General features: G+C 47.7%; 3 protein-coding genes across 5 annotated transcripts in view; 2 read left to right on the forward strand and 1 right to left on the reverse strand.

Moving 5' to 3' along the window:
• Positions 1 to 1,559, forward strand: part of E4F1 (E4F transcription factor 1) — an 18,113-nt gene extending 16,554 nt beyond the window's left edge. The window contains exon 14 of the mRNA XM_039349734.1: positions 645 to 1,559. Coding sequence (XP_039205668.1) covers positions 645 to 1,013 — 369 coding nt within the window. The 3' untranslated portion in view covers positions 1,014 to 1,559. The remainder of the gene's footprint in view (positions 1 to 644) is intronic.
• ZDHHC4 (zinc finger DHHC-type palmitoyltransferase 4) lies at positions 1,432 to 12,171 on the reverse strand. Of its 3 annotated transcripts, none has more exons than XM_039349736.1 (7): positions 12,071 to 12,171; positions 11,075 to 11,200; positions 8,965 to 9,038; positions 7,244 to 7,422; positions 6,277 to 6,402; positions 3,387 to 3,544; positions 1,432 to 2,892 (listed from the first exon to the last, which is right to left on the reverse strand). In XM_039349736.1, the coding sequence occupies exons 2-7, from the start codon at positions 11,192 to 11,194 to the stop codon at positions 2,620 to 2,622; spliced, it is 930 nt and encodes a 309-aa protein (XP_039205670.1). In that variant the 5' UTR covers positions 11,195 to 11,200; positions 12,071 to 12,171; the 3' UTR covers positions 1,432 to 2,619. The 3 variants fall into 3 exon arrangements, with proteins under 3 accessions (XP_039205670.1, XP_039205671.1, XP_039205669.1); XM_039349737.1 differs by having other exon boundaries at positions 3,300 to 3,544; XM_039349735.1 differs by having other exon boundaries at positions 3,300 to 3,544; positions 12,094 to 12,136.
• LOC120310857 (Grid2 interacting protein) overlaps positions 7,211 to 12,180 on the forward strand; it is a 102,846-nt gene continuing 97,876 nt past the window's right edge. The window contains exon 1 of the mRNA XM_039349730.1: positions 7,211 to 7,298. The gene's annotated coding sequence lies outside the window, so the exon portion shown is untranslated. The remainder of the gene's footprint in view (positions 7,299 to 12,180) is intronic.

A 12,180-nucleotide genomic window follows, 5' to 3' on the forward strand; every position in this document is an offset into this window, starting at 1 on the left:
AAGTGGCTAATCTCATCACTTGCCCCCTCCCCCCAATCCTGGATCTCACACAATGCAGACACAGAACAACATTTCAAGATTGAAATTTCTGATCCCCAAATTGGATAGTCCTTTCTAATTTGCCTGGCTCTCAGAAATGGAATTTCATCTCATTCGCTGTATTTCAGATTTTTTCTGGGGATGTCTCGGAAAATTAATAATCTTAGGGAATAGGAAATTATTTTTGCTCAGAAAGCTGGTTTAGTGTGAGTCAAACCTAATAAACCAGATTGTGAGTGTTCTCTAGTTCAGAATTGCTAGTTTGGCTGGGGACTCATTTTAAGAACCCTGACAGAAATAACTAATCCTTTGTTGATCAGCTACATTCCTGTTGAATGTGGTGCTGGGATTGAGGTGGGGCCGCTTTCCTATTTTTAGGGTCGAACAAGCAGGGCTTTTGATCGACTGGTGTCCTGGGAACCAGACATGCACTGCGAGAAGTTCAGCCTTAGAACCGCGTGCTGTCCACAGCTTGTGTTTGGACCAGTTTTCCTCCACACTACGGTTAAACTGCACTAAGTAGCAAGATGCAACCCCATCTGAAGCGTTGAGTCCTGATGCATGGGCTAAACGAAGACAGACTAACTTGTTTTTCCCCTGTGCAGGTGGACAGTCACATAATGAAGGTGGTTCAGCAGATAGTAAACCAAGCCAATTCTGGCCATCAGATAATTGTCCAGAATGTCACGGTGGCAGACGATTCAACCATGACAGCGGACGGCGTGGACCCCGACACGATTGCCATAGCGACTCCAGAGAGCCTCACGGAGCAGGTTGCCATGACCCTGGCGTCAGCAATTGGGGAAGGGGCTGTGCTGGCCACAGAGGGCAGTGGGGAAGTGGAGGAAGCCACCGTGACCATGGTGGCATCCGAAGACATTGAAATAATGGAGCACACAGGAGAGTTTGTGATTGCAGCCCACGAGGAAGAGGAAGAGGAGGAGGAGCTGGAAGTTCAGACTGTGATTGTCTAAGGCACCAGGGGGGCTCCAAGGGGGGACCTTTGCGGAGCAGCAGCCTGGCTGCACCCCCAGGTCCCAGATGATGCAAAGTTGTCCTAAGAGCCGGTTCGCGTGCTGCTTCTCACGAACGTGTTGCGTGACATGTTAGCTGAGCCCTTGGCCACCTGTTCTGGTCAGGGAGCGTACCTAACCCTTCTGGACGTGGCAGCCTGTTGAAAGCAGGCAGTTGTCAAGTAAAGCACTTTAGAGGAAAAAATGTTGTGTGCAGGGATACTTAATTATGTGGCAGGGAGGGATTCCAGGCATGGGAGGAAACCTCGGCGGCTTTTCACAGGAGTTTGGATTTTAAGCAGCTCCGGAGAACTATCAGCTTAGAAAACCAGGGGCTTTATTTGCATTGCCAGAATACTCAGAAAGGCCACACTGTACATTTTTGCAACCATGTAGCTTTTAATTATCTATTGTCTGATTTAACTTGTAAATATTTTTTTTTAAAAAAAATAATTTTTACATTACTGTATTCTGATGTAATTAAAGGAGAATGCTGATGGCTTCAAATGTATCGGTGGTTATTTCTCTCCCAGGAACGTCGGTGTAATCTAGCAGGAGAAGGAATTGTGCACGAGGGCAGCTTAAAGGCCTCAAACAGAAAGGTAGGATGGGAGGAATGCAACCATAGAATTAACCTCTTAGAGCAGGGGTGTCAAACTGCTGGCCCGCGGGCCGGTTTCATCATACCAGAGCCGCGCCCACCCCATTGCCGGCAACGGCAAAAAAGCTCAGATACGTCATGCGATGTCATGTGACATCGTGAGTTTGACATGTCTGTCTTAGAGGTTTCAAATACCCACAGAATGCAGTTCGGGGCTTTACATAATTCCAGCTACCTGCAAAATGACTCTGGAGTGGGACTTCCTGGTAATTTACTGCAGGAAATGAAACAGATGTAGGCATCCAGTCATCTTACCTCACCCAAAAAATATAATGATACAGACAAGCACCTGCCAACATTCCCAAGACTTAACAGTTGTTGATAAAAAAAAAAAATAAGTCTGGATAGTGGACGTGGCATATCTGGAGACAAGAGAAAGAACTGGAGAAAACCATAAAATATTAAGACATGCAAATAGCAAATAGAACAGCTGTGGCAAAGGAGAGCAAAGATAGTCCCAGTAGTAATTAGCACCCAAAACATCTGGAGCAACATTTGGAAAGTCTCTTCAGTCAATTGTAAAAGGGAGCTTGACACGGAACAGCTTAAATCCTGCAATGATGCTTTTTACTCCATCAAACAACATCTGCTTTTCCCAGGTCCTTGGGAGGGACTCAATAGGTGGATAAAGATGCCAAATCATATCTAAAGAGCTGCCTAACTGCGTGACCAATCACTTTCACCACAATATCAATGTATCACCTCATCCCCGGGGCTTTTTAGCAGGCAAACTTTTTTTAAAAGTGCAAAGGATAGCACTCGGTGCTCACCATTAACAATCTAATATGTTAACTCATTTCCCGCTTCCGAGTATTCATCATTTAGTAGCAGAATAAAAATTCATTCTACAGAAGGTAAGTTTGTAAGGTGCAGACTGTTTTGCCATGGGTGTGTGTGTTGAGGGATTCACTTCCTTTTCTTTGCAGGACTTGTCAGAGGCATCACAATTTCTGCCAGATTGGCCCAGACTCCTTTGGAGTAAATATTTTGATAGCCTTCCTGTCTGCTGTTTTGCTCTGAGTATGAGTGTGTATATCTTGCTGATTTAAGCCATTCGTTGCTCGTCTGGTTGGTCAGTACAAGATACAGGATGAAGCAGAAATAGGAGCCCAGTATAACCAACAGAAGGATGACAAAGCCCAGCACGAATACAATTCTAGGAAAGGTCAAGAACAGATGCTGTGAAGAGAGGGGGAAACGAGTTAAAATCCAGATACACAGGATCTCCATCTCCCCTCCTAGCCTAGTCTAGTAATTCATTCTGGCAACATCACTTGCTAAATCTGAGTTGGAAGAGACTCCAGAGGTCATGTAGCCTAGCCTGCTGAAGCAGTTTGGTCATATGGCTATCTCCTGTGAAGAATCACACAATCGGCGGTTCCACTAGTTCCTAGCTCTTAGGATTCTCATCCTCAAGATTGTATTGACAGATTAGGAAGCAAGCAAAATCATTTAATGTCCTATCAAATGTTTTCAAGTACTAAGACGAAGACGTGGTTTCAATCTGTTCTGCCCCCTTAGGCTTTTGAAATTCAGTCTCTGTAGCCTCCCCTCATGAAAAATGCACAAGTTAGTCACTATTTTACCTGCATAAGAAAGAAGGTATCAACTGAATGTTCTTGACCTTGGTCATCCGTATAATATCCCAATGTAAGATTTGACAAAAGGACCACCTGGATGAGGAAGCTGGCTGTTAGAGCTGCAATAGAAGCTGCCATGGAGATCAAAGTGAGCAGGTAGCAAAGGAAGAACCGGATGTTGAAGGCTCCAATGCAGTTGTTGACCCAAACGCAGTGGTGATCAAAACGATGTATGCAGCCACAGCACACGCCTGAGTGGAAAATGGAAGACGAGGGTCAAGATTTTAAGAAATTATAATGAAACCAAAAGCCAAGTAAGGCAGCATTTTGATCTAGGAGCAATAGCAAAGAAGGTTTGCTTTCGTGAAGGAGGAAAAACTTGGCATATCAAACTGCACTGATTTTTGATAACTACAAAGATTTAATCGACTCTCCTCTAATAGTTTCCTGAATGTGATTTCCCAGTTTCATAAGAAAAGAGATTTAACAGCAAGTTAAAGAATACTCTGCAATGGAAATGAATTAATTACTGTAAATACTATAGGTCAGTGCTGGCAAACCTTTGGCACGCGTGATCGGACTCGCGGTATGACTGTATTATTTTATTGTTTTATGATTGTTTTAACTCTGTACGCCGCCCTGAGTCCTTTGGGATTGGGTGGCATATAAATAAAATTAAATACAAATACAAAAAAATACACTCAGAGCCCTCTGTGGGCACGCGCGCAACATCGCCCCGGCCCGCCTCCCCCCACGCCTCCTCCTCACCAGCAGCCCCCCCCCGGAGGAGAGTCGCCCCCAAGCACGGTCTGCGCAGAGCAGTGCAGCCAAGGACATGGCATCCGGGCAGCGGGGACAAGACTCCACCCTCACGCCCTGTCATGTGCAGATGATGCTGTGGGGTGCGGGCAGAGGGCATGGCCGCCATGGCGCTGCTAGGCTGCCTGGGCGATCTGCAGCAGGCCATGGAGGCGGTGGGTGGCCCTGCGGGCGAGCGGAGCGCGGGTGGAGCGGGCAGGGCAGGTGCGGAGTGGGCGGGGGTAGGGAGGCAGGAGCGGGAGCGGGTTTCGGGCACTTGGTCTCTAAAAGGTTCGCCATCACTGCTATAGGTAGTCCTTAACACTTGTTCGTTTAGCGCAGTGGTTCTCAACCTGTGGGTCGGGACCCCATTTGGGGTCGAACGACCATTGCACGGGGGTCACCAAACAAGGCTGTCTGCCATTTTCCCCCCCTTTTCTTTGGCCACGCCCCTGGCACCCGGTGATGTATAAGTGGTTGGGGGTCACTACAACATGGGGAATTGTATTATGGGGTCGCGGCATTAGAAAGGTTGAGAACCACTGGTTTAGCGACTGTTCAAAGTTACCACAGCACTGAAAAAAAGTGACTTATGACCATTTTTCACCCGACAGTTGCAGCATCCTTATGCTCACATAATGAAAATCCAGACGCTTAGCAACCGGCTTGTATTTATGACCAGTGCTGGGTCCTGGGGTCACGTGATCCCCTTCTGCGACCTTCTGACAAACAGAGTCAATGGGGAAGCCGGCTTCACTTAACAACCGTGTCCCTGACTTAATGACTGCGGTGATTCACTTAACTGTGGCAAGAGAGGTCATTAAATGGGGCAACGCTCACTTAACGGTCTTGCTTGACAACAGAAATCGGGGGCTCAGTTGTGTTTGTAAATTGAGGACTATCCGCTCCTTTCTATAGAGCAGTGTTTCTCAACCTTGAGCATTTTAAGGCACGTGGACTTCAACTCTCAGAATTCCACAGCCAGCATTGCTGGCTGTGGAATTCTGGGAGTTGAAGTCCACGTGCCTTAAAATGCTCAAGGTTGAGAAACACTGCTATAGAGTTTCAGGCCACATTAAAGACAGTACTACGTTAACTTGGCAGCACCGATTTAAAACCTGATTTAGAGGACCTGTACAGAGGGACAGCCAAGGGATAACAAGTGAGAATTTATGTCTGGGGGGGGGGGGGGAGGCTTTCTCGGTGACTCCTGGAGAGGCTTTCTGATCCTTTGAGATAGCCCCTCCCCTTCCCAGTGGGCTTTGGGCAGGGTCCATTCCAACTGGTCCTTTCTGGGAAAGGTGTCATGCCTCCGTCCCAACCCGAGGACACGGAGCTGGAGCAGGACCTTGTTGAAGCCCAGGGGGAGGTGTCTGTGGTTTCGGAGGACTGTGGGGAAGCGCAGGCTGAGGCAGGCCAGAGCTCTTCAGGTTTGGAACAGGAGAGGCAGAGTTCAGGTGAGGATTGCCCTGGAGGAGAGTAGCCCGCCCCACTCCACAAGGCACACCTGGGGATTAAGATTTAAGGAGACGCTGTGGGGTGGGGCATTTGCCGGGAACAAACGAGGTATCTTGAGGAAGTTGTGAATTGTGCTCTTGTCTTTGTTTAACCTGGACACCTTGAATACCGGACCGGCTGCGACCCACCGCAGACTGCATTTCTGAGTTTCTCCTCGCAGACTGCAGGCAAGCTGAGATTTAAAAGGATTCATTCAGTTTCTGTTTTGTTTTCTTGTTATCAGTCTGGCCTTGAGCCAAAGGCAGCTGAAGGGAACTTGTGTGTGTGCTTCGGTTGAAGGCTTGCCAGCATATGTGGGAGCTTTTGGGGAACATTGGCAGTTAACAAAGGACTGTTTCTCTTTGCCAGCCAGCGGGGCCCTGGGTCATCACAAAAGGTTCCTGATGTCCATCAAGCTGTCATTGAAATAAAAAAAACGGGAAAAATGTTGGCCCGGCCTCCTTGGCAGCAGAGGTAGCCAGGGCTATAGGGCACGTTTTCGCTTTCTGTGGGAAAGGATGCATTCCTGGGACAGAGTTCCTTTGCTCCGGAGAGCTGGATGGAGGACAAGGCAGGTTCCCCACTGACCTCTCTCTAAATGACGGCAGGGTCTGGATCAGCAGCTCTGCAGCAGATCATAGTGCATAAATAGGCTCTCCAGGGACAGAGGCTAAATCGAGACTCTTACCGCAATGTCTGGATCTGGCTGGTTTTCTCACGGCACAGGTAGGGCATTCAGCATCTTGTTGAAACATCAGACCATCGTATGCATATGCATGAAGAAAGAGAAGCTGGTTGGATTTGGTGATGATACCTTGTGGGGAAAAGCAAGGATTCTTACTAGCAGAACAATGCAGACTGCAATGTCTTGGCTGTTGTGAGAGTTCCTTCCTGCCATCTACTGCAGGGGTCCTGCCATCTACTGCGATGCTGGCTGGGGAATTCTGGGAGTTGAAGTCCACAGGCCTTAAAGTTGCCAAGGTTGGGGACCCCTAATCCACTGTACCTGAAGTACCATAAAGTTAACCTTGAGGGTCCAGATCAGAGACAGCCTTGAGATCAAATCCACTGTTTTCCTCTGAAGCAAATCTTTCCTGCTCTGTACGAAAGAAGCGTCTGTGGGCTAGTCCTCACATCCCTTCACTACAGAGAGATGCCCAGCTAATTGCACTTATGCATCCTTCCTCCATCGGATTCCCAACCAGCAGCTGAGGCAGTTGTTTATATGAGTGCCAGTTTTAAAGCACCGTTTCCTCTCTTTGTCCTGAAAAATACCCAGTGTCCCAACCCACCCAAGAACATACGATATCTTTAGGGAAACACCCAAAACGGAACATGTTTAGCTACTTTTGCTTTCTCCCTTCTTATCTACAGTGTGCCAGACTTACTGGGTGAAATCTTTATCTTATGTGTGTCAGTTTTGCTGGTGGGTTGCTTTATGTAATTAGAAAGAATAAATACAAGGATTTCTTGTCATTCGGGGCTTCTCTCATTTAGAAGAGCCCGTCTCTCTTCAGCTGAATAAAAACGTAAAGCTTGAAGGCAACTTCTGGTTTCCTGTATTTCTGTATCAAGCAAAACCCTCAGAACCTGCATATCACACCCAGGACAGTGCCAGTGTCCAAGAGCTGAGCTTGCAAGGAAAAGGGCCTCACCTGGATTACTTCTGGAGCAGAGGATGAAGAAAGCTGCATTCACAGCCAACAGGAGGTAAGGAAGGAGGAGGAGAAGACTGCTGAACTGCAGCTCTTGGCAGTAGCCGAACACTTCCCAGGTATACTCGCCATAAACCAGCCCTTCCAAGATCAAGTGCAAGACCACAAAGAAAGAATTCCTGCAGCAAGGAGAAAATGAGATGTATTTCTTCTCCCTGCTTTTAAAGGAAAGGGAACTGCCTCTGACCTGAGTTTGCCTATCAGGCCTCAAAACTTGTTCCGTGGTTTACAATCCTAACTCAGAACTCAATACAGATGCCTTAGGTCAGTGGTTCTCAACCTGTGGGTCGGGACTCCATTTGGGGTCGAACGACCATTTCACGGGGGTCGCCAAACAACGCAGTCCGCCATTTTTCCCCCCTTTTCCTTAGCTGTGCTACTCCCTTTTATTCTATTGGCTTTTGAAAGCCAATAGAATAGACTCTCTTGAATAGAGTCTAATTCTATTGGCTTTCAAAAGCCAATAGGAATGTCCAGGCTGTCTCTGCCCTGCTGAGCCTGCCAAAAGTCCCATTCTGCAAACGGTGCTGCACCAGTTGAGTAGTCCTCGACTTACGACCGGTTGAGTAGTCTTCGACTTATGACCGGTTGGGGGTCGCGGCATTAAAAAGCTTGAGAACCACTGCCTTAGGTGAATTCACTTCACCTATCTGGCAGCTACATGTGCAGAGCAGGCCGAGGCTGGTTCCGCTTTTTGTAGTTTTAGGGTGGTGTGTTTATTAATTTCTTTGGCTTGTATCATTTCCAAAGATCATCCCCTCAGAAGCATCCAAATGGAGGAACTTCTGCTGTTGCACAGGGTGGCACAAGGAATCAGAAGGGGAGCTAGGACCACAGAATGACCGCCATTTTGCTCTTAGCTAAGAAGCATGGTGAAGACCTCCTTTGTTCCGTAGCTGCTCTGGAGCTACAAACAGAAGACCGGGAGGGTCTAGTTCCATGGTGGCGAACCTATGGCATGGGTGCCAGAGGCGGCACTCAGAGCCCTCTCTGTTGGCACGCACGCCATCGCCCCAGTCCTGGGCCTTCAGCTGGGTTTTATAAAACCTTTTCGCTTTAGGCCTCCGCCATGTGCAAAAAAAAAAAAAGGTTCAATCAATCAATTTCAACTTCTTGCGTGAAAAAAAAAGATCTTGCAAAGTTGGAATTGATTGAACTTTTTAGTCCCACCCAATCTGCCGTTACCATCGCAGCCATGCCCACCCAATGGGCCACGCCCACCCAATGGGCCACACCCACCCAATGGGCCACACCCACCTGGCACCCGACGATATATAAGTGGGTTTTGGGTTGCAGTTTGGGCACTCAGTCTCTAAAAGATTCGACATCACTGGTCTAGTTCCTGAGAGGATGTTGTGGGAATGCTGAATGTATTACAACTGTTTTCCAGGCTTCTTGCCATTGCAGGAGCAATTTCTTTCCAACCAGTCAAAGATACTGAAGAAAGAGGACAGTAGTCCAGCAGACCTCGTCCCAAACAAAATTTAAAGATCAATGTGATACCACAAAATTGTATGCCATATAAAACTAGGAGGCGAGTGTGTAGAAGGGACATTGCAAGTCTGAACAACACTGGAAACCATTTTACCAAGCTAGGATGCTGATGCCAATATTCACAAACGCCAGAGAATGGAGCCCATAAAAAAGCAGACGGGCAGTACCGTGTATGGAAGAGTCCATGAATCGCCTTTTGAGCTGCTCTGTGAACTGGAGCTGGAATCACATAGGAGAACACCTGCATCAAAGGAGACAAAACAACAAAATTATTTTTAAAAAAGAAAAGGTGGGGGTGGAGAGCGCAGACAAACTCACTCACTCACTCACAAAACCTGCAAGGTCATTGCTCCAGAACCCTCAGGAACCGAAGGCGGGAGACTAGCAAACTGCCGCATGTCCGCCTTGATGCTAACTTTCAGGCTGTTAGTTGTCAAATGGCAATTAAAGAGGTCCTAAGATGGAAACCGTCATTGCTGAACCAATCCTCCACATCTTTAGAAAAGAAGACAGGGAACCATGATCCCATCATCAAGGACAGACTGCCATTACCCCACAATTCTTTCAGGATATTTTGTTGTGTTTATATTAGGATCCCACATCAAATGATGTCATCTACTGTGAACTCTCAAGTTTCCTCTTTCCGCTAGGTATTCAAGATGGACAGTGATTAATATTTATATGTAAGGATGCAGGTATATACATATGTTGTATATAGCATGTTTATATGTGTTACGTATTTGTATGCTTGTGAGAGCAGGCAACAAAAAATTCATTTTTAATGTGTGCCACAGTAAAAAATGACAATAAAGGTTATTTATCTATCTACTGAAACAGCATCTCCCCAGGGACCCAAACAGCTCCCATCTTAATAATGATATTTAAGACATCATTGGTCATTCTGGTTGCTGACTTCTGGCAGTGCTTGGATAGGAAAAGTGTAATCATCATGATACAACTTGATCTCTCAGTAATTTTCAGTATCGTCAGTTCGGGTTTCCTTCTGGACTGTATGCAAAGGCTGACAGTGGGATTCATGGTGTTCTCTTTCTTCTATGGATAGATCTAGTTGGAGATTATGGGGAGGAGGAGAAGTAACCAGAGAGCCCTCTTATGTTGGGTACATGAGGGCGCAATGCTCTCATCCCTCCTGTTTAACATCCACATCAGGTTACTGGTAAAGCCATTGGTTTGTAGGATACATATGCATCTTAGCCACAGCCAGGTGATGCTATCAAGATATTGTCCCAGTGTTTGGAGAGGAACAGCCTTAGGAAGCATGGATCCTAGTCTTTAAAACACTGTCCTTCCTGAGATTTGCATGGACCTCTCCCTGCCTCTTTTAAAGAAGCCGTGGAGATCTGGCTTATCTCCAGGTCTTGGATTAGAGCAGGTGACGGATCCATTATATGGTATTCTTGTTTTAAAATTGTTTTCCCCTTGGCTTTGTGATAATGTTTTGGGTTTTCATAGTATTTATTTTTGTACTTTGTAAGCTGTCCAAAGTTGAAACAGATTGGGGCAGCCCATACATTTCATAAATCAATATATTCATTTCAGGAAATAACATGCAAGAAGCATCTTCTTCCCTGAAAGGGGCTGATGCCCATGCTAAAGGAAAAGATTCTGGGAATTTTGCTTCTACAGGTAGTCATCGACTTACAACTGCAATTGAGCCCAGAATTTATGTTGCTAAGTAAGAAATTTGTTGAGTTTTGCCCCATTTTGCAACTTTTCTTGCTACATTTGTTAAGTGAATCACTGCAGTTGTTAAATTAGTAACATGGTCGTTAAATGAATCTGATTTCCCCATTGACTTTGCTTGTCAGGTCGCAAAAAGGGGATCACATGATCCTGGGACACTGCAACCGTCACAAATACACAAGTTGCCAAGTGACCGTGGGGATGCTGCAATGTCAAAAGTGTGAAAAATGGCCACATCACTTTTCTCAGTGCTATTGTAACTTTGAAGGTCGCTAAACAAACTGTTATAAGTCGAGGACTATCTGTATTTCATACTAGAGCAGAGACTGCAAATGAAGGATGGGATGGAGGTTGACCTACAAAATGCTGGAAAGAGGAGCAGCTGTAATTCTGGGCTTTCCTTTCTTTCTCCCCAGGCAAAAGTTAACTGTCCAGAGGTGTGCCAAGTCTGAAGGGTGGTATAGAAATTTGATAAATAAAAATAAGATAAGTGACTGGACTGGGGACCAAGGCAGAGGTGTGAAGATTTGTGTTGGAAGGGCAGAAAGTGGCACACAGCTGGATGACCCTTACTTGCGTTGTGCCCCTGATGAGCCTCCAAGAGAAGCTTTGCTCCCGTCGGGAGGAGATGCAGACCACCACGCTGAGCAGCACCAGGCCGAGATACAGGCCGAAGAGGATCACAAAGTCCATCTTGCCCTGCAAAATCCACACACGCCTTAGCAGCTTGCGGCCCGATGCCTTATTTCCCCTTTGGGCCCAAGGAGACCTGCCGAGTGTGGCTTCCACATCGGTGCCCCTGGGGAGGTTCACCAGGGCTCCGTCTGGGCACAGCTGCCCAAGGGGGGAGCAGGGCTCGATCCCCCTCCGGCCATGGTTTGCGTGGAGGCCTTTGGAGCGAAGCAGGAATGGGCTGCAGGGCAGGCAGGGGTACAGGTAGTCCTCAACATGCGGCCACAATTGAGCCCAAAATTTCAGTTGTTAAACAAGACAGTTAAGTGAATGTTACGACCTTTCCTCCCACAGTTGTTGATTGAATCACTGCAGTTGTTTAGTTAGTTAGCACGGTTGCAAAGTGAATCCGGCTTCCCCATTGACTTTGGTTGCAAAAGCAGATCACGTGACTCCAGAACAGGGCAACTGTCATAAACATGGGTCAGTTGCCAATTGGCTGAATTTTGATCATGTGACCAAGGGGATGCTGCCACAGTTGTGTGAAAAATATGTATTTTGTGTATGCCACTGTAACGTCAAACGGTCACTCAACGAACCGTTGTAAGTCGAGGACTACCTGTATCTTGCTCCACCCTCCCCGTCGTTCCTGCCAGCCGCACCTAAGGGAGCCAGAGCGGCGAGACAGGAGGCGGGCGGCCTCCCCGGAGCCCCCAGAAGGGTCGCGCCGGACTCGGGAGAGGCTCCCCCGCCGCCCGGTCTTATGGCGGCCGCGTCGTCGAGGCGAGGCCCCCCGAGAGCCATTTCGAGGCCGCCTCCTTGCAAACCACCCCCCGAGAGGCAGAGGAGCCCCCCCCCAGGGGAGACGAGGCGCCCCCGCGTCGCTTAGCAACGGACCCGCGACCGGCTCCTTCGCTCACGTGATCCCCGGAACGGGCGCCGCCATGACGGTTCGAGGGCGGGGGCGGGGCAAGCGATTATCCAATCCGCGAGGTCCGAAGCCGGCC

Source organism: Crotalus tigris, unplaced genomic scaffold (assembly GCF_016545835.1).
Source record: "Crotalus tigris isolate CLP2741 ecotype Arizona unplaced genomic scaffold, ASM1654583v1 scf7180000018301.7375997, whole genome shotgun sequence".
In the NCBI taxonomy this organism is placed as follows: Eukaryota; Metazoa; Chordata; class Lepidosauria; order Squamata; family Viperidae; genus Crotalus; species Crotalus tigris.